Genomic DNA, 25544 nt, shown 5'->3' with positions numbered 1-25544 from the left:
CCAGAGATCTGGACGCCCAGTCTTTGATATTGGCTCTGATGGATCCCAACGCTGTTACAGGGCAAATGTAACTTGTTTGGGGGCTGGGTGTGGCCAGTGAGTTTGCAACCTCTAATTGAGATGGCAGGAAGAAGGGCCTCTGAGCAGAGGCTGCAGGAGGGCAGGCAGAACCCAGTGGCTCAACAACTTCCCTGGTGGTCCAATGGTTAAGAACCCACTTTCCAATGCAGGGGGCTTGGGTTTGATCCCTGGTCGGGAAACTAAGATCCCACGTGCTTCGGGGCAGCTAAGCCAGTGCACTGTAACTACTGAGCCATCACACCCTGGAGCCTCTGCAGGCCCGTGCAACTAGAGAGCCTACACAACCAGAGAAGAGCATGTGCCACTACGAAGACACAGCACAGGGGGAAAGAGCCAGTGGCTCAGTCTGTCTGGGACTGGGAAGGAGAGATGGGGGACACGGAGACAGCTGCGCAACCTTGGCTGCGGCAGTTAACCTCTCTGGGTCTGTTTCCTCATGTGTAGAAAGCTGCCACCTCACAGTTGTTGCTCCACTGCAACAACACATAAAAAGCCCAGGAGAGTGCTCGCTGCCTCCGGGCTTCCCCGGCTTTCCCAAATGCACCGTGCTGACACCTTTAACTTAGGATTCGAAGTGCCTGGTTTTAGCAACGGAACATCGATACCTGAATGGCCCTTTGGAGCTGACCAGGTATTTTCAAACCAATCCACTCTCACTCCTCCCCTACTTTACCCCTCATCACAGCACTTACCACCCACTGAAATGCTTTTTAGTTTGCACACTGTCTGCCCTCCTCCACTAGAACGGAAGCCCCACCAGTGCAGGAACACTGCCTACCTAGTCCAGGCACTGCCCAGAGCTGACAGCCCACCCCGGCACACAGCAGGTGCTCCATGGAAGCGTTCTGAACGAATGAATGTGTAACAGCTCATTTAATCATCACTAAGACTTTGTGGAGTGAACAGGGTCATGTAATTATTATCATCACACCCTCAGCCCAGAGATTTAAAAACTGAGGTTAAGACGGCTCGAGTGACCTGGAGACCTTTGCTTGGCCAAGAGAGGGTAGGGCAAGGAGGCACACTCGGGTTCAGGGCTGCCAATCCCACCATCTTCTCACCACCCACTCCTTCCGCGTTGGGGAAAAGAGTAGCTCCTTCCTCAACCGGCCAGCTGGGGCTCCAAACCTCAGGGAGCCTGAAATCCCCACTCAAGATTCTCAGCAAGAACTGCCAGGTACCTAGACGCTGGTTCTGAGCTTGCCAGGGGCCTGGGGAGGGAAGGCGAGTGGATGCACAGCTCCACCATCCAGTCTCCAGGGAGGAAGGGGACGGTGGGGACGGGGAACAGGCGAGAGGGGACCAGGCAGGGTCTCCTACCTTGTTGATGCTGAACTGCCCCTCGAAGCGGCAGCCCACCCCGTTGTTCAGCGGGATCTTCATTGAGTTGTCGATATGCCCCACTTCATGCCTGCCCATCTCATCCTGGATGTCGAGCCCGACCACTGCAGGGGGCAAGGAAGGAAGAGTCACAAACACCCAGAGAAACAGGGACCCCTCGTGCATCCACTGGATGGCCAAGCAGGGCCCCCAGCCATCCAGGAGCTCACAGTCTAGAGACACACAGAGTCACAGAGAGGAGGAGACAGGGACGGCTGGAGCCAGAGAGAGGCAGCACACAGCGTTCCTGTCCCCCGCCACGACCACCGCCAGCAAGAGAGTCGGGGGCAGCAGCAGCGGAGGGTGCAGGGTGAGGACTCTGCTAGCTTCGAGGCTGCCGGGGTGGGGGCGGCGGAGGGTCAGGCTTAGAAGGTGTCTTAATCCTGGTCTGGCCTTTTCCCAGCTTGCAACCTTGGCTAAGGCACTTCACCTCTCACGTCTTCGTTTCCTTCCCTGTGAATGGGGAGGGGAGGGGTAGGGATACTAATCAAAGCTTCCTTGGAGAATCACAAGGATCAGATAATGTGTTAAAAATGCTTACAATGGGGCCTAGTGCTCAGTAGGTGGCAAGTACCTAATGGCCGTCAGCACTTGCTAAGTTTCAGTCTCTGCGTCCTCTGGGTATCATTCAGGGTCAGGCAGCCATTCACTCACAACTCACACCTTCCTTTACCCAGTGCCTGTTCCTGCCCTCTAGGAGCATGGGCACTTTTCTGAGCTCCTCAGCACACTTAAAGGGGAAACCTGGGGCCTGGAGTCCCGGTCCTGGCTCCAATGTGACTCTCCATCACCTACTATGACTCAGCTTCCCAATCTGCAAAATGGGCAGGCTCAGGCCAACTGTATTCCCTGAGATGGTCTAAGTAGCAAGCACGGGATCCCTGTAAACTATGGAGATGCAGAGATCACCTTGACAGGAAAGCTAAGAAAGCAGGTTGTGATACAGAGAAAGAGCAGCTGGAAGCAATTTTCAGTGAGCCAACTATAAAAAGGAAAAATGGGAAGAACCTTGCATTCCTCAATGAGGGATGGAAGGACAGGAGGGCCCATCCATAGAAGGGAGTGTGATGCACTATTAAAAATGACGCTCCCAGGTCTGTCGTATGCGGGAAATGCTGATGTCGTAATGTTCAGATTAAAGGAAACGCAAGCAGGTCTCCGTCTGACTCAGCAGTTCCACCCCCGGGGAGCTCATCCCCCAGACACACAGGCATGGAGGCATGATGCAAGGCTCCGGCCAAGCTGGCTGGAAATCATGACGATGGGAAGCAACCCAACTGCCCACCAGCGGGCGACTGGTCAATGGCACAGCCCCTCTAGGTCGCTGCGCAGCGGGTGCAAGGAAAGGGCTCCATCCATACGTGGGGAGAGGCAGCCTAGCTCTGGGGCTGTCCTGTCCTGTCTGGGGTTCCTGGCTCTGCCCCTACTGGCCGCGGCACCTCGAGCGAGTTAGCTAACCTCTCTGTGCCTCCGTTGCTTGCTCTATCCTAGTTAAAACGAACTGACTACGGGCTAGACCCTCTTCCAAGTGCCTTTTCCATGAAAAGACACCCTCTGAACACCCCTGTGGGGAAGATACCATCATCAGACCCACCCTATACTGGGGGACACTGAGGCACAGACAGGTTAAGTCCCTCGCCTGAGATCTCACAGCTAAGAAACAATGGCGCTTAGACGGAAACCCACAGAGTCTGGATCCAGACTCTGGCCACTCTGCGAGAACACCTCAGCTTAGTGCACTCACAGGACCAAGGGACTCGGGACACGGCCTGGCCCCGAGTAAGGGCTGAATCAACGGCAGCTGTGCTTATTATTTTCCCAATATCATGAGTAATATAAGAAGAGCCCCAAGATATAAACGGAAAAAACAAGAAATCTCAGAAAGGTCCCCTCTAGTCTGGTCCCAATTATGTTAAAAAAAAAACCACCACCACCAAACATGACCTATGTGTGCAGACAGACAGACAGATACATAGGGGTGGGAGGAGGGGTCCCAGCTGCTGACAGAGGATTCGTCCAGGTGGCTGGCATGTGGGATGAACTTACCTCTTTTACTTTTTTTTAATGTTATTTCTGTATTTTGAACTCATATATCTTTTTAAAAAAAGCATCCCTGTATTAGTTGTGTAACAGAAAAATATTATTTCTGAAAGCAGGATATGAGATTACACAGGCAGCATGATCTCAACCATGTTTAGAAGAACAGGGATGGAAGGCCAGCGGGATGGAGCGGCGTCAAATGTCAACTGATGTTGTCATCGGGGGTGGAATTATGGGCGATTTCTTCTCTCTCTGCTGCTCCAGATTTTCCAAAGGTACAATGATGAGCATGCATTTTTTTTTCTATAATACAAATCTGAAGTTCTTTAAAGGAAAGTCTGAGTGTGGGGCTCTGGAGGGGTGGGGAGAGCCGTGTGGGTCGGCACAACCAGCGGCTTGAGGTCGCTCAGCCCCTCCTGGGCTGGAACCCAGCCTAGAGCCACCTCTCCTCCCACCCCTGCCCTACTGGTCCCAGTCCTTGGCCTAAGCATTTCCTTGTTCCAGAGACATGGCCAACTCCCAAATGAGAAGCTGCCAGACCAAGTATTTTTCTGAGAGAAAGAGAAAAAATAAAAATAAAACCAATTCATTTCAACAGGTTCCCTGGCTCGGGGCCCACTGTGGATTCAACAGTGTGATGTAATTCTCACCAAAAGCAATAACAGGGTTGAATCTCTCCCTATCTCAGACCCACCCAACGGTCTGCCCTTCAGGAGGAAGGGAGGGAGTGGGAGGAGGAGGAGGGTCTGCACGGGGTCAGTGCCAGGCTGGGCAGAGGGGCAGCTGGAAACCTAGCCTGCTCATGGACAGATTTAGGAACCAGCTCCTCAAAGCCTCCAACAACAAGCCGGAGACAGCACTATGCTGGGCTTCCCTGGGGGCAAGTGGTAAAGGATCCGCCTGCCAACGCAGGGGACGTGGGTTCAGTCCCTGGTCTGGGAGGATCCCACGTGTTGAGGGGCAGTTAAAGCCTGTGCGCCTCAACTACTGAGCCTGGGCTCCAGAGCCTGGGGGCCTCAACTACTGAGCCTGAGTTCCAGAGGTCAGGAGCCTCAACTACTGAGCCTGGGCTCCAGAGGCCAGGAGCCTCAACTACTGAGCCTGGGCTCCAGAGCCTGGGGGCCTCAACTACTGAGCCTGGGCTCCAGAGCCCGGGGGCCTCAACTACTGAGCCTGGGCTCCAGAGCCCGGGGACCTCAACTACTGATCCTGGGCTCCAGAGGCCAGGGGCCCCAACTACTGAGCCTGGGCTCCAGAGCCTGGGGGCCTCAATTACTGAGCCTGAGTTCCAGAGGTCAGGAGCCTCAACTACTGAGCCTGGGCTCCAGAGGCCAGGAGCCTCAACTACTGAGCCTGGGCTCCAGAGCCCGGGGACCTCAACTACTGAGCCTGGGCTCCAGAGGCCAGGGGCCCCAACTACTGAGCCTGGGCTCCAGAGGCCAGGGGCCTCAACTACTGAGCCTGCGCTCCAGAGGCCAGGAGCCTCAACTACTGAGCCTGGGCTCCAGAGGCCAGGGGCCCCAACTACTGAGCCTGGGGGCCTCAACTACTAAGCCTGAGCTCCAGAGCCTGGGGGCCTCAACTACTAAGCCTGAGCTCCAGAGCCTGGGGGCCTCAACTACTGAGCCACTGCAATAAGAAGCCTGTGCAGCACAGCTAGAAAGAAGCCCCGCTGGCCACAAGCAGACGGAACCCAAGCGCAGCAATGAAGATCCAGCACAGCCATAAATAAATAATATATTTGTTAAAAAGAGATAGCACTATGCCTGTTTTACAGTTGACGAAATGAGGCCTGGAGGGGTCACCTTAGCCAGCGCCACAGTTTCAGTAAACAAAGGAGCTAGAATCTGATCCCTAAACCAGAATCAAAGAGCTTTGTTTTATACAGGTAATTCATTCTCTTGGTTTTGAAACAAAATTTTTTAAAAGTGCTCGCTTTGGCAGCACATATACTAGAAAAACAAACAAAAGCCACAAAAGCCCCCCACACACAGCCACATAAAGGCGTGCACAGTAAAAGGGGATTTCCCCATGGCTAATAACTCTGCGCTCACTCTATTCCAGGTGACTCCTCCTGGGTAGCTGGAGGTCTCCACGCCTTGGATTGCCTGGGAGTTTGCGTGGCCTCCGGCCCTCCCCGCACACTCCTCTGTAGCCAGCAGCCAAGGCCACGGATACCAACAGGCCAGCCCCCTTGCTACCAGGCGGGACAAACCACAATGTCATTCACACACCACAGCTCCCCGTGGGATGAGGCTGCAACCAGACGTCAGCTGAACACACGCCTGCCTGTCGTCTTACCTCCCTCATGCCCTTACAGGTTCCTCTTGGGAGCCCTCTCGCACTCAGTCACTTACGAAACATCTAGGCTTTGCTTCTTGGGAACTTGACCTCAGAGACTCCCTACCCCTACCTCAACCTGGCTACTCTCTAGAGGTAAATTGTTGGCAGTTTCTTAAATATAGTTTTTTGATTCCCAAAACCCCCCAAGTGCACGCACATGGCACGACATCCTCCCCACGAAAAGTAGGCAGGGAGAGATTCCTGCTGCTCCTTATTTGCAGCTTGCCATCCACCTAATGTCCTAACTTATCGCACCATTTCTGCACACACAGCACTGTCTACAGGTGGCGTCTTGCAGAGCAGAGGGGTGCTGGGAATACTCACATTCGCAGTGCAAATTGGGGAGACTGATGTTCAGGCTGACGTCAATCTTGCCCCCACTGTCCTTGTCTGGGTCATCGACGTACAGCTCGTTCACACTGTGGGAGACAAGTACGGGAGCCTCAGTGAGATGGGGGGGACTCATCCTGGCTGCAGGGGACAGCCAGGGACGCTTCACTTGGTGACCACAGCTCTGATACCCTGGACTCCCAGCTGGGGGAAGCCTGGGCCTGCCCGGGCACAGGGGAGCCGGGCTCCCATCTCCATACGTGGTTGTGGCTTAGTTGCAAAGTCGTGTCCAACTCTTGTGACCCCATGGAGCAGAGCCCACCAGGCTCCTCTGTCCATGGGGTTTTCCAGGCAAGAACAGTGGAGTGGGTGGCCACTTCCTCCTCCAGGGGCTTTTCCTGACCCAGGGACCGTACCCAGGTCTCCGGTGCTGCAGGCATGCTCCTGCACTGCAGGTGGGTTCTTTATTGAGAGAACCACCTTGGGAGTTACAACCCATCCCCATGGCATTCTTCAAATTCGGGCCTCACCACTCAGAAGGAGGGGAGGGGGACTGGACAGGATGGTGGAAAGAGCGTGGCTTTCGGAGTCAGACGATTCATTTTCCACTTGTGATCCTGCCACTTCTCTATGGAACTCAGGTAGATAACTTCACCTTTGCGAACCCATCGATTAAACGGGGGTACCCCCACCCACTGTTCACGGGGTGTCCTGAACACTTAAATGCGTAATCAGACAGTATTAGGGGTCAGGGCCTGACACCGACAGGTACCCAGGTCCAGACTCCCCCCTCTTTGAGCTCCCCTGACTCTCAAGTGGGGCAGTCTCTGGGTGCTCATCCTCTCCCCAGCGCTCACAAGGCCCTGGGCCAGGCACCACGTCCGAGACATGATTAGCACACAGACCCCTTTCCTGTGGCTGCTGTTGCAAACTATCACACACCTAATGGGTTAAAACAACACACATTTATTCTCTTATACTTTTGGAGGTCAGAAGTCTGAGATGGGTCCGTGGGGCTGTACTCCTTCCAGGGAGAATCCGTTTCCAGCTTCCAGAGGCTTCGGCTCCTGGCTCCTTCCTCCACCTTCCGTGAGCCGCAGGGGAGCTGCTCTTCTCTCTGATCTCCTCTGCCCCTCTTGTGAGGGCTCTCGTGATTCCATCCGCCCGATAACCCAAGATCATCTCCTGTCTCCAGACCCTTGACATACTCACATCTGTAGATGTCTTTTACCTTTGTAAGGTAACATACTTGCTGCTTTCGGGGACAGGGGCCTGGGTGGTGTGGGGGAGGCATAGTGTGGGGCAGATCGCTCCATGGGCAGCTAGGCTTCCTTGCTGTCCGCGACAACAGTACCACACTGGGACCTGCTGGCAAGACACTAAGTGTCCAGTGTGTGCTGACCTATTCGATCATCAGCTGTTCTTTTATTAACAAATATTTACTTATCGATTTGGCTGCGCCAGGTCCTAGGTGCAGCACTTGGGATATGTGATCTCTGTTGCAGCAAGTGGGATCTTTATCTGTGGCATGAGAAATCTTAGTTGCGGCATGTGGGATCTAGTTCTCTGACCAGGGGTTGAACCTGGGTGCCCTGCATTGGAAGCATGAAGTCTTAGCCACTGAATCCTTAAGGAAAATCCTTCAACAAATACTTTTTGAGCATGTACTACCTGTCAAGCACTAGAGAGAGTGAGGAATTGGACAGACAAGGTCCCTGCCTTCATTTATGACATTTGCTCCCTGGAAGAAAAGCTATGACAACCTAGACAGGGTATTAAAAAGCCAATTTGCCAACAAAAGCCCACATAGTCAAAGCAATGGTTTTTCCAGTAGTCATGTACAGTTGGGAGAGTTGGACCATAAAGAAGGCTGAGCGCCGAAGAACTGATGCTCTTGAACTGTGGTGCTGGAGAAGACTTTTGGGAGTCCCTTGGACAGCAAGGAGATCAAACCAGTCAATCCTAAAGGAAATCAACCCTGAATATTCATTGGAAGAACTGATGCTGAAGCTCCAATACTTTGGCCACCTGATCCAAAGGACCCTGGATGTTGGGAAAGATCGAGGGCAGGAGGAGAAGAGGGTGACAGGGGATGAGATGTTTAGGTGGTACAGTTGGATGGCATCACCAACTCAATGGGCATTAGTTTGAGCAAATTCCGGGAGACAGTAAAGGACAGACTAGTATGCTGCAGTCTGTAGGGTCACAAAGAGCCAGACACGACTTAGTAACTGAATAACCAACAACTGCCTTCACTGAGCTGAGACACTGTTTGCCTGCTAAATAAACACATCACCCCAACTATGATGACTGCTTTGATGGAAAGCTTCAGGGTGCTGCGGGAGGGACTCACAGGGTGATGGACCCCTGGGGAGAGTGAGCTGGGAAGGTGTCTGAGGAGATGAGAGATGAGGTCTGAAGGATGAGGAGGCTGTCCTGGCAAAGAGGGAGGGAGAGTCGTTGGGACAACCTGTGCAGAAACCTGGAAGCAGGGAGGGCAGGGGTCGTTTGGGGAAATGCATGAAGGTCGCCATGGCTGCAAAGCAAAGGGAAATGTGATGCAGTCGGAGAAGGGGCAGACGCCAGGTTAGGCAGGCACGAGGCTACATGAGGCCTTCACACTGGATCCCAAGCACAGCAGTGTGGTCTGGCTGGCACTTTGACGGGATCCCTCGGGCAGATTCCAGGATGGCCCAGGGGGTCCCTGTGCACCAGGGAGAAGCTGCTGTTGTGGTCAGAGGTGGCAGCCTGGACCCGGTGTCCAGGAAGATGGAGAGGAGGGGGAGATGCAGGGTACAGGGTGCAGAGCAGCCAGAACTCGCCGACGGGCAGGGCGTGGGGATGGGTGGAAGGAGGCATGTTAGCAGATGGCCGTGTTTCTTTCTGGAACCACGTGTTAGGCTGGGAGCCCCTGAAAGAGGGAGCCCAGGACTACCGGGGAAGGAAAAATACCAAGCTCCATACGGCTGTGCCGAGCCCAAGGTGACTTGGAGACACCCTCGAGGAGCTGCTGAGTGGACACCAGGCGGCTGTGGCTGCAGCCCACCTCTGATTCCCAGGTCACTCCCCACAGGGAAAGAGCACCAACTCCAGAGACCAGCCTAATGGACAGTGCGTGAGGCAGCCAGGCTGTGGTTATTTTAAACATAAAGTCAGGTCCTGTGGGTCCTGTCCACAGGCTGTAACATAAAGGACTATTGGCTCCAAACAACTGGACTCTAAAGAGAGCCTTGTGAATGATCACTTCTTTGGGAAAGAATGAGTCAGGCTGGGGCAAAGGCACTCCACTTTTACTAAGACCCTGTCTTTGTGTCCCTAGCTCCTGGTGCATGTCGCTGATGTTCAAGTAACAAGAAAAGGTAGGCTCGGAAAGATACCTGGGGCCTATTTCTTGGGAGTCACAAGGATGCACTCAGAGATGAGAGAGCAACAGGCCTGGCTTAGCCTTCAGATGGCTGGGCCTGCATCCCATTAAGCCAGGAAAGACCCAAACAGGTCTATACACGTTCACGTTATCCCATCTGCTCCTGGGAAATACCCTGATCTCCATTTCATTCTCTTTTTGGCCATGTCACGCAGCAAGTGAGATCTTAGTTCCCTGACACGTGCCCCTTGAAGTGGAAGTGTGGGGTCCTAACCACTGGACCACAGGGGGTCCTTGATCTCCATTTCAGAACCAGGAAACTGAGGCTCAGAGAAGGTGAGCCCCTTCCCCAGAGAGTCGATCAAGGTGGAGCCCCAACTCAGGTCTGCCTTCTGCCAGGCTCTCCAAGGCTCACACTGCCTCCCCTCCCTCCCGTCCTCAGCATCCAGGGTCAAGGGAGAAACAGAAGGGGGCCCTGGCCCTCTGAAGCCACCGGGTGTGAGAGAGGGGACGGGGCTGGGCTTGGCCCACATAAGCCATCAGGAGGAACAAGGGAGCCAGTGGCAGGGGAGCGATCAGGACCACACGAGCTTACGCTGGAGGAAGGCTAACTTGTGCACAGCCAAATGCTCCTTCTCAAGCCTTCAGTGCCCCATTTCTATAATTCGCAGCCCCACAGCGTTGCTGAGTAATAAGGTCGCCAGGTGATTAAGAGAACGTCACTGAGGGAGAGCCTCCTGCTTCCCTTCCTAGCTGCGTAAGACTTCCTTGAAGCTAATCCCCGCTCCTACCTGGGAGGCGGGGCCCCTGCACGTTGCTGAGGGCCTGTGGGATGATGTCACCCCCTGGCAATTCTCTGGAGGTGACCTCAGTGCAGAGCGAGGTGCAGCCCAGGTGTGGCGCCAAGGTGAGCTCACCCCCGAGGCTCTGGGAGGCCTCTCCCGGGGGCTGAAGTGCCACCCCTGGACAAACCGGCTGAAGGACTGGGGAGGGGCTGGGAAACTCACTGGCCTGAGAGCTGGGGGCCAGCCTGGTTACATAAGGCTGGGGCTGGCTCCTCCCAGGCGCCTTCCGGGAGGGCCCAGGGCTGCAGGATAAACACGGTTCAATCACCTGTCCGCCTGCCGGATGAGGTCAACACAGCCGCCTTCCATGTCTCGCGAAAACGTTCCAGGGACCCTGGGCTCCTGCCATGCCTGCCAGTGCCGCAGACGTGCCCCCAGCACCACTCATGGGCGCCTGCCAAGCCGAGCTAACCACTACCAGCTGGACTGACTCTGACAGGCCAACCGAGGCTAGAAATCGGCCCACTGTATGTTACACACGTACCTTAAGAAAAAGGAGGCAAGAGGAAAGGAAAGGGGAGGGCGAAAAGGAGAAAAAGGGGGCCGGTGGTTCCAGCGACTTCACAGGCGTGTGTGAGGATCGGTGCAAAGCTGTGGGCTGCCCCGGGCCAGGGGTGTGCGTCGCCCCTCTGTGTCTGAGCAGCTAGTGCAGAGCACGGGCCCTGCAGGGGAGAGGGAGCGAGACTGCGCGACGGATCCAGGCTCCCGGGGTTCAGCTCCTAGCTCTGCCGCCCATGGGCTGGCTGACCTCCTACACGGGGCTTTCCCTTCTCCACCCACTGTTTTCCCAGACGGAAAACAGGGACACAACCTTAGAAAACCATACATGCCCAGTGAATGTCCACTACGCTAACTGTTATTACCATAACGTTTACTGAGTTCAAAGTCCAGGGACAGTGACAGGATCCACTTCACAGCCTGTTGTGAGGAATGAACAGGTGTATGCAAGACGCTTGGGAGCTCCGTCGCTCAGTCGGGTCCGACTCTGAGACCCCATGGACTGTAACCCGCCAGGCCCCTCTCTCCATGAAATTTTCCAGACAAGAATACTAGAGTGGGTTGCCATGTCCTACCCCAGGGGATCTTCCCAACCCAGGGATCTAACCCACACCTCCAACACTGGCAGGTGGATTCTTTACCACTGACACACCTGGGAAGCCCTGGTATATTTTAAAGCCCGCACAAAAGCTGGCCTTGCTAATCCAAGGAGACGTCCTAGTTCTGGGTAACCAGCTGATGCCAGGCACTACACTGGGGCCTTCCACACATATTAGCTCGTTTAATACTCACAGCACACCACTGTTTAATAGGGTTTCTGTTCTGTTTTCACAAGGATGAAACTGGGCTCGGAGGTAGATAAAAGACTGGCCAAGATCACACAGCTGGGAAACTAGAGAGGCAGAATCTGAAGCTGGCACCACTGGTGCCCAGTGCCATGCTCTTTCCACTGCATTCCACTGGATGGGACAGGATCAGCGAAAGACTGAGAGGCAGGTGGCTCCCAGGAGGCCTGTGACGCAGGCGCCACCATCTTCCTGGTGAACTCCAGACGCCAGCCCACCTCACTCCACCCCTGGCCCAAGCACCACTGGGCACGGAGGTGTAAGGGGTCCACTCCCTCTGTGCCCCTCCCTGTCATCTCTACCCTTCACCCCTTGGTGGGCTACAGCATCTGCTCCCCGCCCCCAGCCCCTACCCCAGACAAGGGCTCCCTGAACCGGTAGCAGAAAGCGCATGCTCACGACCTCTGTTGGGGTGAGGCACATTCCAGGTGGAGGACGCCAGACAGCATGGGGGTCAGTGAGCAGCAGCCACGTAGGGAGAGAGGAAGAGAGGGATTGGGGAGGTATGGGCAGGGGAGGGTAAGTGGAATGTAACAGCGGGCCTTGAAATTCTAGGCTGAGGCGTGAGTCCGATGACATCTATGGAAAGCAATTTTATTTGCTTTTAGAAGAGTACTTGAATACTTCGGATTCCTGCCCAAAGTTGCTGACCTCCATGCTTAATCATTTGATTTAACGGGAACTTACACAGCAGGGAGGCTCGTGGTAAGGGCCTGGGGTGGGAGTGGAAGGAGAGGGATGAGGTTATGTAGGCAAGCTCTCTGGGACCCTGAGTTTGAAATCCTGACAGTTCCAGTTCCAGGGGCAAGTGAGTCCATCTATGACCTACCAGGCAGATGTCCAGAAAGCATCTTTTTCCAGCCACCTAGTCCTGCCCCCGCCCCTTTCCCCACAGCCACTGCCCTGGGACCCTCAGCCCCTCTGTCCTGGGTCATCATCCAGCACCCCCCACCAGGCCTTGGGCTCCAGGGTCACCTCATCCCACACCCATCTTTGCAAGAGGTGATCTTTCCTAGGCACGAACCTGATCCCATCACTGCTCAGAAGCCTCCAGGCCTCCTGCTGCTCCTCCACGTGGTGGCCATGCTCTCTACCCAGCTTGGGCTCCCAATCCAGACCTCAGAGTGGGCAACCTGGGCTCCTAGGGAGCCATCCAGCTCCTCCTCCTGGCTACGCTACTGGCCACCCCACTCTGGGCCTGCGTGTGAGGATAATGCCCAATTCTTTCAGGGGAATGCCCAAGTTCCAACTTGGTGGGCAAGGGGCCGCTGCCTGTGCAGCCCCCCGCCCCCTCTAGAATGGTGCATCCAAGTCTCTCAGGGAACTATTCCTTCCAGAAAACAGGAGTTCCCATGTCCCCGGGGCTCCAAAATGCTCTGAACAGGAGAGGGCAGGATACGGGGGCCTGGTACCAAGTCTAGGCTTTGCCCTCAGACAGGCCTGGGCCTGATTCTCACTCAGACAGCTCACTGACCAACCTCGCTGTGGTTTTAGCCTCCTGGTACCTCAGTTTCCCCAGCTATAAAGTCAGGCTGATGGCAACAGCAGTACTTGGCACCAGGGGTTCTGGGACCATTAAGAGCAGAGCATTGTAAAGTGCTGGCGTCGGTGGCCAGCACACGGTCACCCGCTATAAATCAAAACTGAAAAGTACAATGAGTTGTATTAAGCTGTAAACAATCAATGGAGAGATCCGGTGACCACATTTTTTAAATTATAAATCCTCATCAAGTTAATAGTGGAGAAGAGCCAGAGCCTGGGCAGCCAGAGGCCGGAATGGACTGTGGCAATGCCCACTGAGGATGGGGTGCCATTCCCCTGCGAACACGGAGCCTCTGAGCACCCTGCAGGGTCACTTTCCCATGGATAATTAATGGCCGGGTCAAAGTCCAACCACGCAGACAAACAGGTCTCCCTCTCACCGGGCTGGGTCAGAATAGCCTCTTATGTCACTGAGAACACAGGCCAGTGCTGGAGCGATGCTGATCCACCAGCGGTGACCTCATCTCCTCGGGTTGCAATTTCACGGTGGGGGGTGGGGAGGCCGATCCACTGTGGTCACCAAGCTGCCCGGGAGGGCGAGCCATACCAAAAAGGAAAAGAACTTGACCCACAGTCCCTCCTGGATCAGCAGGGCTTCCTGGGGGCCAGGGGTGGTCAGAGAAGCTTCTGAGAGAAGAAGGACCCCGAGGCACAACTCTTACTCGTCTGGAATGTTCTCTGGAGTCCTCGCCCCGAGGACCCCCTCTGGGCGGCTCCTGCAGCTTGGTCACAAGGCCGCAGAGCGGAGGCATCAGGGTCACCGTGTCATTGTGGACGGAGCCTCTGGCCCCACAGGCCTCTTCTCTCACCCCCCCTGCCCTCCCTCTCTCCCCGCGGGGAGCTCACCAGCTCAGAGCCGGACACAAGGCAAGCACCGAATGAACAGCCCCTCATGTTTGGATTCTGCCCCTCACCCCTCATGTTTCTTCCTCGCCAGGCATGTGGTGGGGCCAGAGTGTCCAGACTGCCCCCAGGAGCCAAGAAGAGGATGTCCTGGAAAGGGGAGCGGGCCAGAGTGGCGGGGACACACCGTGCTCCTGGGGAAGGTGTGGGCCCCGCCCCGGTAACCGGGCGAGCTGGCCAGCTTGCACACGGCCGCAGGCTCCTCCTGCCGCAGACACCGGCTCTGACATCCAAACGCACCTGCTGGGTGCTCCCTCAGCGCCCTGCCTCACCATGGGCGACACGGACGATCAGCTGAAGGAACAGCCCCTCAGGACTTCGGCAGAAGGTGAGGGAGGCCCCTTCTTAACTCAAGGGAAAGGACAAAGAGCACTCGTCACACACACTGCTGTTTTCTGTTACACAGAGAAGAAATATGAAATGAATGAAGGCCTGAAGGGATATGGCTCTACTGATGTTGAAGTATATAAGGCACTATATTAAGGTCCTTGTAGGTAAACAGTCTTGTTAAAATCTCACAAAACACCACATACCTTCCTTATTTGCCATCCTGCTTTTTCTTCAGAGCCCTATCACTGGCTGACACCTTCCATTTTTTTTGCCTGTTGACCGTCTGTGTCACTGCCTGCATCTTTGGCTCCTCTTGAGCAGGCAGCCACACAGGAGTGAGTCAGGCAGACCTGACCCCAGACGGGGTCAGGACCAAGGGTGATCCGCACTGATCTACGGCAGTGCACAGAGGCCACCGCTCCACATTCTACTCTCCCTGTTGGCTCACTCTGCTCCATCCACACCGGCCCTCTATACATACATTGGGTAACTCCTGCCTCAGGGCTTTTCACTTGCCAGCGTCCCTGCCTGGAATACGTACACCCTTGCGCCTGGCACCTGGGACAGGATCAGGGCTCCCTCCTCGTAGCTGCCACATGGGGACCCCTTCTCACCTCGTCTCGAACATGAGTAGTCTGCACAGCAGCCCCCCTCCCAGGGAGTGGGGTGTGCCTGGGAGAGACCACCAGGTGCCTGGCACACAGTAGGTCCTTAGTAACACCAGCAGGTCTCAATTTCTGGCTGTTCTCCCTGCTTCTACCTCCAAATCATGATGGGGTGACCCGTGAAATATCCAGTGGCCCAAATGTGCATACTTGACTAGGAGAGAGTCCATTCTGGGGGGAACAAAGTCCTCTGTCTGACCCTTGCCTGGTCAAGGGGTTGTGTCTTAGGAAGCAGACAAGCCTCCTCAGACCTGGAAGGGTGCCTTGATTCTGGCATACCCTACCCTGTTTGGCCGGCAGCACCGGGACCCAGCGAGGGGTGGCACCTTGTCCAAGGTCACAGAGCAGGTAGTAACTGAGCAGAGGCCGTCTGATCCTGGACCTGCCAAGGCCTTGTCCAGTGTTCTTTCTACTGCTCCATGTGGCCCCTGGGGCTTTGGTGCCATCAGGGCTACAAACAGGATCAGAGGAACAAGGAGACAAAGTCTCCCACATCAGAGGAGGACAGAAAGCTATTTTCAGAAGCGAGCTGTGGCGGTGGGGTGGGGGGAGAGGAAGGACCGTGGGCAGGTCCCCCCGCCTCTCTGAGCCTCAGTTTCCTCATCTGTCAAGAGGGGACAACTATGTCCCAGGGCTGTCTGAAGATGAAAGGCAGGGATGGCTGCACAGCTAAGCTTCCCATTTCCTATTGTCTTGTGGCTGACGGGGAGGCACAGGAAACCAAGAAATTCCATGAGTGAAAAGGAGAATTCCAGTGCTGGACAGGGGAGTGGGTGGCCACAGCCCAGCCCCGTGATGACTTTCAGGGTCGTAAACATGGAAATGAAGAGGTCTGGAAGCCAGAGGTGAAGGCAGGAAGCTTCTGGGTCTAATTCATCTTGGAGGGGCATCTGATGAGGCCGTGACTGAATAATTCCAGTGGCATTCAATGTTACACAGGCCCCAGAGGATTTACTGGGTTATCTAGACAACAGAGGATTCTAGGAATCCGGGATGCATTCACAATGCATCAATCACTGCCAGGAAGCCCACGCGGACTCCTCACCCAGTGTGGGCTCAGGACAGGGGAGGGGACGTGGTGGAGGGGCTGCCCTCTGATGTCAGAACCTCGCCTCCACTTGGGGAGAAAGCTGCCCTCCTTTTTTCCTCTGAATTCTTCCAGCTCTAACATCAAATGACCCTGCGATGACTCAGAGGGGAAAAAGGCCCACTGGCCAAACACAGAGACTGCAAACAGGAGGAAATGATTTCTGCTCCTCTGCGGACCCAGGAGGCGCCGTCCGGACCCCAGAAGGGAACCAAAGTTTTCTCTTTGGCTTCAAAAAAGTGACGTTAGTTTTCACTCTAGCTTTAAAACCCTTTAGGACACAGAGGAGGAACTGATGCCACAGGCTTTGAAACTGGGAGGGGGAAGGTTCGGAGGCTTCTGTCCTTTGTCAAGCCCCACCCTCTTCTTGTCTGGGGCCCCTGGAACCTCTAGAATGGCCCAGCCCAGGGGGGATACAACTTACATTTCTGTCGTTATGAATCCGGTGAGCTCCGAGAGGAAGAGGAAGAGGATGAAGAGGCAGCAGCAGACGGAGACTGAAAGAAACGACACAGACGCCCAGTTAAGGGGTGGTGGGCACTGGCAGGAGGCCGGCCCCCTGCCCTCAGACAGACCCCGGCCAAAGCCCCTTCCACCTCTCGGCCTGCGCGTGAAGCAGCCCCACTCCACAGAGGGAGACCACCTCCGGCTGATCTGACCCGCCCGTGTGGACAGAGCCCCCGGTTTGGGCAGATCCTCCAAGGCAGAGGCCCCCAACCCTTCTGGCACCAGTGACCGATTTCACAAAGACAGTTTTTCCATGGAGGGGGATGGGTGGGAGTGGAGAGGTGGGCCAGGCAGTCATGCGAGAGATGGGGAGCGGCAGATGACGCCTCCTTCCTCACCCGCCGCTTCCTTCCTGCCGTGCAGCCTGGTTTCCTACGGGCCAAGGACCAGTGCCAGTCCTCGGAGGGGCCAGCCCAGCTTCTCCCCACAAGAACATTTTAACACAGACGTCAGTCACAAAACGGCAGCTGCAGGTCAATGGCCCACAGATGTGTTCTGTTTGGCTCAATGGATATACACGTTAACACTTGGAGGTACTTCCCTGGTGGTTCAGTGGTGAAGAATCCACCCTCCAATGCAGGGGCGCAGGTTCGATCACTGGTCCAGGATCTAAGACCCCACATGATGTGGCGAAACTAAGCCCAGACACTATAACGGGAGAAAGCCTGTGCGCCCCAATGAAGACCCAGGGCAGCCAAAATAAACACAAAACAAGAGAAGACCTTGGACTCGACATCGAACAATGTGCAGACGTCACACTGAGGCCAGATTTCTGGCTGTTCCAGGACAACTGAGCCCTGCTTCCACGAGGGGGTGGCCTGGGCTCACCAGTTTGCCTCAGGCCTCAGCGTTCCCTCCTGCCACCCAGATTCCAAGGCTGAGGCAGGGCATCCCCTGCCATCTCTCCCTGCCTGCTATGGACTCGTCAACGCGCCCGAGTCCCCATCAGAGGTGAGAACTGAGGACACCCAGAGCCGTGCTTCCAGAGAAGGCTCTCCATGGGAGGTCCTACAAGTCTGAAACGCAGAGAGTGCAATGGAGCTCCAAGGTCGTCCCAGGTCACTCATATTTGTCTGGCCTGCCTGGCCCCTGGCGAGGCTGGGATTTGTGACCCTGGAGTCGTTCACTGGGGCAGGACATAACAAGCACCCCTGGGGCTGGCCCTCAACTCTTCTCCAGCCCCATCTCCCGACAGTGCCCCTAACATCTAACTACCCAGCCACCCCGGGCCATGTGCTGGCCCCTAAATGTGAGGATCCTCTGTCTGGAAGGCACCTCCCCATCTTCACTCCTCCTCCTTGGTTACCAGCTCTGCCTGGTGATCTCCTGTTCATCCTCCCAGGCTGAGGCCCAACTCAAACGTCCCTTCTTATGGGAAGCTCCTCCAGGCCTTAGAGGTGGAACTGGTCCCCCTTTCCTCTGTGCTGCCAGCCTCCATCTGAACACCTCCTAAATGTTATTGACTATCTGCAGCCCTGCCTTTCACTAGTTTGATAACCCGGAAGGCAAAAACTCCACAACCCCAGTGTCTGGGCTGGGACTGGGTACATAGAAGGTGATACAACAGGCTTTGTGGAAGGCAGGAAGCCAGCCCCCAAAATACAGAACATGGGCTCAGCGCGCCTCATCCGGGCATATCACAGAGGCGTGAGCAAGGGCTCCCACAGTGCGCCCTGCTACTGACATGCTGTGTGTCTCCGGGTAAGCTAATCAACCTCTCTCTGCTTGTTTCTTCATCTGCAAAACGGCACTGTAGTAACACCTGCCTTACGGGACTGCTCGAGGGTTTCCACAACACAGACACTGGGCTTGAAACGGTGCCTGACAGGTAATAATGGTGCAAGCATTAGCTCCTTTTAGGATCGTCATCAGGGAGACCCCGGGGGGTTTGCTGCTTCCAGGAAGGTGACTTGGCAAATGGGTCGACCCTCAGTCTCCCACGAAGAAAAACGTTCTCAGTCAGTCCCACCGACTGACGCAGCTGCATTCTCGACAGCCAGCCCCGGGTGGACCAGGCCATCCTGACAGCTGCTGGAGCCAGGTGTTCGTCAGCAGCAGCTGCAGCATTACTGCACCACCTGTCCACGGTAACACGAACGGGCGAAGATGTGTTCGGAGGGAAGAAGGCGGGGAACAAGCGTCTGAGGGGCACCTAACCACGCCCTGTTGTGGGAACGTTCACAGGTACAGGTCATGTCACACGGCCATGTGGCAGAGGGCACAAGCCCTCGTGGAGGGTGTAGACATGAAAACTCAGAGAGGGGAAGGGTCCGACCCCGGAACACACTGGGTGGCAGGCAGGGGGAGGCTGAAACCTGACCGTTCTGGAGCCAACGCCCTGAGAAAAGGACCCTGAGGTCTCAGAGCCGAAGAGAAGGATGGCATAGGGACACCCCAGAGTCCCCACCAAGCCTCCAAACCCACCCCCAGACAGGGGGCACGCTAGAGGGACTCCCCGTTCTTCCCAACTGTGAGAAAAGCTGTATGAGCAGAGTTTAAGGGTTTTACTGTAAATGATAAGAAAAATCATCAATCTGCATAAAAAGGCATACCATACCAGTCTCCTTCTCACTCCCGACCCAGAGCCCCACGTCCAGAGGCAATGCCCTTACCGTCCTGTGTCCTGCCATGAGCTTACGAGTTTTTTCCTCTAAGCAAAGAGCCCGATATCCACAGGCCTTGCTCATGCAGCAACCTACGTCCAGGCAGGAGTCACATCAGTTTATCAGAGTGGCCATGTGGTTTGTTTTCACGGCACAGAAATTAACGCCAAATGTCTTCTCCAGCTGCTGAACAAATCCACTGCAGAAGACTGGCTGGCAATCCAAATTTCCCAGACTCACAGCCTTCCCCTTCTCACCTGCAAACAAGTCACTGCAGCTATGATGCCTCCTGATTTAAAAAAACAAAAACAGCCAGCTGGGCAAACCACCCTTTACCTGCAATCTCGTACCTTTTCTGACTCACATTTCAGTCACTTTCACCCCTCCCATCCCACCTTCAAGCCCCAGAAGACAATTGGTTGCTATAAGGATGAACAGGCACAGGCTTAGGAGGTGATTTTGAAGGTCAACGCCAACTGAAACGAATCCAAATTTTCTAGCTGCCTTCCTTGCCCCGAGCCTGCAGATGGCCCAGGCGTGGGCCCAGCAAGGGGTGAGTGCAGCATTTGAGCGGTGGAGTCGCAGCGCCCAGCAGTCCCGGGGGCGGGTCCACTGTTCCTGCCCTGTTTCCAGACTGGGGGCCAGACAACAGCTCAGCACCGTTGGGACCCCAGGGCCCGGCACAGCGCCTGGCTCAGAGAAGGCCGGAAGTAAGTATCTGAGTCAGTGAGGGAATGAGTGAAAAACGTGAAGACAGGTAGCAAGCATTTCCACCAAAAAAGCCTTCCGATCCTGAAGGGTTTTTCAATCCATGTTTGGGCAAGATGCTCAGGCTCTCTGACTCCAGACTTCTGAAACTGACTTGGGCACGGGACGGTAGGAATGTGACCCCAGGAGGACGCTCGCTCCTGAGAGGCCTGGTGGAACCAGCAAAGGAGGCGCTGGACCCAAGACCCCAGATGCTGGCAAGTCAAGGGGTTTGTCCAAGGCCACACGGCCGCCTCAGTGGGGGAAGCAAAATTCAAACCTCGACCTCTGAGTCTCCAACACCCTTGCTGCTTCCTTCGGTTATTAATAGCACTAACGGTGACGTCAGGAAATGGTGTGTTTCTGTGCCTGCCCTCCAGCTCAGCCATGTGCTCTTCAAGGACAATGACCGAAGCCCATTCATCAATGTGGTCCCAGGACTTGGCACAGGGCCTGGCCCCAGACCTGGTTGATAAATATTTGTTCACTACATGGTCGGTGAGGGCTGGCTTCCCATGCTCACGCCTTTCCTTTTGTGCAAGGGAATCTGCCCTCTTGCACATTGTGCTTGAGCCTGCAAAGCAGACCATGTCCCCGGAGGGTCATTTGGCAGTACCTTCTACATTTTACAATGCACATGTCCTGTGACCCAGTAATTCCTCTTCTAGGAAGGTTACCTTACAGAAATAACCATACAAGGATACAAAAACATATGGACAAGGCTGTCTGTAATAGCAATAAGCTGGGATCAGAACGCCCACCCTCAGGAGGCTGGTTACGTAAACTGTGTGGCGGCTGGATGATGGAACACAACACAGCTGGAAAGAGGCGCATGGTGGCCATCTACATGCTGGTCTGAAAGGGGTGCAGGACATCAGCTGGAGAAGGGCAGGGAGGCATGGTGTGCCCAGCACACTCTGCCTGGGAAGAGCAGGTAAAATGATGATGCAGATATTTCACAGCCTGAATATGGTTTTTCCTTTTTAATTCTAGGACACAGACCTGATTGTTAAACATATTTGACAAGGGAGAGGATGGCAGAGGCTGCTAAGAAATGGTCTGAGCTCTTGGTTGGTTGTAGGAAGAAGACAGGAAACCTCATTGGAATTTTGTGACCAAGGTTCATAAATTAACTGAATGGACAGATGAACAAGCCCCTTTCTTCATGTCCCCTGAATGCCTGTTCCTTGGGGATCAAGGCACAAAGGGCCACAGCGCCTGCAGTCACCGATCCCCAGGGGCCGCGGGCTCCAGGACAGTAGTGAGAAGAGGCGTGTGGTCCGAGCTCAGAGGGTTTGGCATGTGTTCTACGCTTGACAGGTATGATCACATTTAATCCCCAGATCAGAAAACTGAGGCTCAGAGAGGTGCACCGACTTTCCCAAGGTCACCCAGCTGCTAAACGGGAGACTGAGCCCAGCTCTGCCAGACCTGAAGCCTGCTGCCAGGCTGCTCTGTCCTCTTCTCCAGGCACATGGAGGTCTAGGCTCCAGAAGGCACCTAGAGCTTGGATGACCGAAGCTGGAGGGAGGGAGAGCTCGGCAGGGCTGGCCGGGCTGCAGGGAGTCCCCAGGGTCATCCGCAACCAGACAGCAGCCTGCTCTGGCAGGCAGCAGTGGACACTTGTACAAGTGCCCTGCTCCAGGGCCCTGCTCAGGGGGCTGGCCATGGGAAGGGTCCCTCTCCCACACCAAGTGCTGGAGAGGCGAGGGTGGGTTCAGGGAGGCCCACCTCTTGCAGGCTGTGAAACTTCAGACAAGTCGCTTCACTTCTCTGAGTCCATTTTCTCAGTGGGAAAATGTGGGCAGAGCATTCCTGCTTTGCAAGGCGCTTTTGGTTTGTTTTTATTTAAAATAAACTTTATCGCGGAATAATAACAGAACACAAAAATAGCACAGACAGTTCCCATACACTCTTCAGTCAGCTTCCTCTTTGTTAACACCTTATATAACGCTGGTATATTGGTCAAACTGAAGAAATTAACATTGTACAACTGCTGACTAAGCTACAGATTTGTTAGATCACTAATTTCCACACTGGTGCCCATTTTCTGTTCCAGGGCCAGGCCTGGGATCCCATTTCGCTATTTGTCATCATGTCCTTAGTCTCAAATCTGTATGGTTCCTCAAGTCTTTCCTTGGTTTGCCAAGACCTTGCCACTTTTGAAGGGTGCTGGCCAGGTGTCCTGCAGAGAGTCCCCCGGGCTGGGTTGGGGGAGGGGTCTGCTGCTTTCCCATGACTGCACCGGCTTGTGCTTTGGGGGGGAAGATCCCACTGAGGTGAGGTGCTCTTCCCATCACACCCCACGGTGGGGGCTGGGTGGACGACATCCACGTGACCTCTCCCTCACTGGCTGATGCTACCCTTCATCACTCAGTCAGGGGGCCGCCTCTGGATGTCTCTGCCATAGTCACTATTTCCTTTCCCTTCTGTCCTCTTTAATAGCGAGTCACTAGCCCGCACTCCAGGAGAGGAGCGTTGATTTGTACCTCCCGGAAGGGGGTATGTTCATATATATCATTTAGAATTCCTCTATGAGGAAGATCCATCCTTTCTCCCCAACTTATTTAGATCACTCCAGACTCAAGGACCGTTTTCTTAGTTCTTTGGCAATAGGCCAACAGTGTAGTTATTTTTATTTCCTTTATTTATGGCTATGCTGGGTCTTCATTGCTGCACGCGGGCTTTCTCGTTGCAGGGAGTGGAGGCTATTCTCTAGGCGCAGTGCAGAGGCTTCTCAGTGTGGTGCCTTCTCTTTAGCTTTGGCACACGGGCTCCGTAGCTGAGGTGCGTGGGCTTGGGTGCTCCGTAGCATGCGGAGTTATCCCAGACCAGGCGTCGAGCCATGTCCCCTGCGTTGCCAGGCAGATCCTTAACCACAGGATCAGCAGGGAAGTCCACACCATTATGTACTATGTTACTCAAACTGCCCCAGGTTGGGCTTTGCCCTCTTTCAGGTTGGCTCCTGGGGCCTGGTGACATGCCCCCACCCTTTTCTTCCCCCTCTGCGCAGTTTTTTCGCTTTTCTGCACAAGGAGTCCAGGTTTATTTTGTACACTTCTTGCCCCAGCCCTGCTATCAGCCATTTCTCCCGGGAGCCTGGATCCAAGACTGGCAGTCAGAAGCCGAAATCTGTGAGATGGTTACTTTTTTAAAGGGATAGAAACATCCTTACATCAAAAACTCACATAGTCCGAAAGGTGTGGAGAGAAAAGTCGGCTGTCCTCCAACCCCCAGGCCCTAGTTCCCCTCCCAGGGGCAGCCACCCATGATGATTTCTGGTGTCTCCTTCCAGAAACAGGTGATGCTATGCTTTGTGGGGTTACAGCAAGGACATGGCTGGGCTGAAGGACTGACTAGACACAGGGCCCAGCAGGATGCCCGTCCTTTCTTCCCTCTGCCTGTCTCCCCGTCTCCCTCCCCAGCCCAGCGTTTCTGCAGGAGGTGAGTGGGCACTGGTATGGAGGGTGGCGCGAGGGCGCGCGGGGGGCTACTCACTGATGGCGCCGGTGTACGTCGGCTGTGTGAGGTCCTTGGGCACCTTCCTGTAGATGTCAAACCTGCGGAGAGCAGAGGGGACGGGGTGAGGCAGGCGCAGGGCACAGGTGCCAGGCAGTGGGGGGAATAGCGCTGGCTCTTCCCAGAACCTTCCCAGAACCAGCTCCTCCAAGAGGCCTGAAGGACCCCTCTCAGCCCCCACACCTCCCTAGTCACAACTTATCAGCCCGAGGCAGACGGCCGGGACCCCTCAGATGCCTATGGCTCTTGGCTGGTCTTGCCCCCATCAGAGTGTGTCCTTAGGTGTCGTCCCAGCTGCACCCCCAGCCTCTCGCCCGGCCTGGGGCACAGCACGGGCCTGGGGCACAGCACGTCCTCAGCAAGCGTCGGGGGGAGTGAACTGAGCCGGGGGAGTGCTGACGCCGAGGGAACAGGGGAATGTAGTCCTTCCTGAGTCCTCTGACGGCTGCCTTCTCGCCTGGCGTCACCTCCCCGCCCCCTCTTCCCCTTCCTGCCTCCACCTCCTCCCGTTCCCACTCCCCTCTTCCCGGGCTCCTGCGGGCTCCTTGTGGCGGAGTCTCCTGAACTCCAAGGCAGGAGGTTAACAGAAAATCCTGTCCAGGCCGACATCAGCTCGTGACAGCGCTGGCTCCCGAGACTGGGGGTCTCTGCCCAGAGGCAGAGCACGTGCCTTTCCTTCACAGGGATCCCACCAGAGCAGACGGGAGCTGGGGGGGTCAAAGTGGGGACTCTAGAGTCAGGCAGACATGGCCAGTTGTTTTTTTAAGAGTTCAGGCCCTAGAATCAGAGGTGCCCTGGTTTCAAATCTTGCTTGGTCTTCTTCCTTGCTGTGTGACGTCAAGCAAATGATGTCAGCTCTCTGAGCCTCAGTTTCCTTTTCTGTAAAAATGGGGCTGCAACCACGAGACCATGCTCAGCTACCCTGCTCAGCTACCCTGCTCAGCTACCGAGAGGCATTGACATGCACCACTCCCAGCAGAGAGGCTGGCTGCTCCATCCCCCAGGGCCGAAGGGCTCCTGGTGGTTTCTCCCTGGGCGATTGGGAAACAAGCTTAGTGCCCTGGCAATCCCAGTGCAGTGACTTAGAAATCTTGCCCAAGACCGCATACTTGCCTCCTGGGCACTCACTCTAATTACACGTGAAAGGTGCTTGGTTTCCCAAGACCTAGAGGGAGAAAACATTCCTGTGGCCTGCAGAGCTAAAAGGTATCACTTTCTCCCCTACCTGCTCAGCCACCAGTCACCGGTGCTTGGGCCCCAGAGGGCACTCAAAGTGGGGCTGCTATGGTCAGGAGCGAGGGGGGCCTCACGTGACTCAATTATCACCTCCCTAATTCTGAAAATGCTGCCCCTTTTACTTGTGGGAGGCAGGTTAGAGGGGAGAGCGCAGGTACTGGGGAGTGAGCCTGCCAGGGCTCAAATGTGACTGTGACCTTGGGTGCCTCACCAAACCTCTCTGTGCCTTAGTTCCCTTGTCTGCAAAATGAGGACAATAGTAACCATCTCACAGCATAGAGATTAGGACCAAATGACTTGGTGCATAATACGAAGCATTTAGAGCATGCCTGGAACCTAAAAGTGCTCTATGAGTATTTGCTATGACTATGATGAATGCTTCTTTGACACTCACTTACGAATACCTACTGTGCACTACCCCTCCTTCACGTACTAGGGACATGGAGATAAAACTGGCCCTTGGCTCTGCGCACCTACAGTTAAGCAGCAGAGACAAAGGAGGACACAAAAGGAGAACATAGTGGTGCTTCATCACAGGGTGGAGGAGCCCACAGAGGGCACCCAGGGCGACCTTGAAGCTTCCTGCAAGAAGTGACGTCTGAACACAGCAGGAGGATGGGAGAAAAGGGCAGGTGCTGGTCCAGGCACTGATCACAGCGAGAGCAGAGGCCAAGGAGAG

At 55.2% G+C, this 25544-nt stretch overlaps 1 protein-coding gene across 2 annotated transcripts in view; it reads right to left on the bottom strand.

Moving 5' to 3' along the window:
- ERGIC1 (endoplasmic reticulum-golgi intermediate compartment 1) overlaps positions 1-25544 on the bottom strand; it is a 115554-nt gene that overhangs the window by 37965 nt on the left and 52045 nt on the right. For both annotated transcript variants that reach the window (XM_015101240.3, XM_042233677.2), the window contains exons 2-5: positions 23609-23670; positions 16678-16750; positions 6169-6263; positions 1402-1526 (exon numbers count right to left, since the gene is read on the bottom strand). In XM_015101240.3, the coding sequence (XP_014956726.2) occupies positions 1402-1526; positions 6169-6263; positions 16678-16750; positions 23609-23670 (355 nt within the window). The remainder of the gene's footprint in view (positions 1-1401; positions 1527-6168; positions 6264-16677; positions 16751-23608; positions 23671-25544) is intronic.

The sequence above is a fragment of the Ovis aries genome, chromosome 16 (assembly GCF_016772045.2).
Source record: "Ovis aries strain OAR_USU_Benz2616 breed Rambouillet chromosome 16, ARS-UI_Ramb_v3.0, whole genome shotgun sequence".
NCBI lineage: Eukaryota > Metazoa > Chordata > Mammalia > Artiodactyla > Bovidae > Ovis > Ovis aries.
This window is presented reverse-complemented; position numbering and strand designations above follow the sequence as displayed.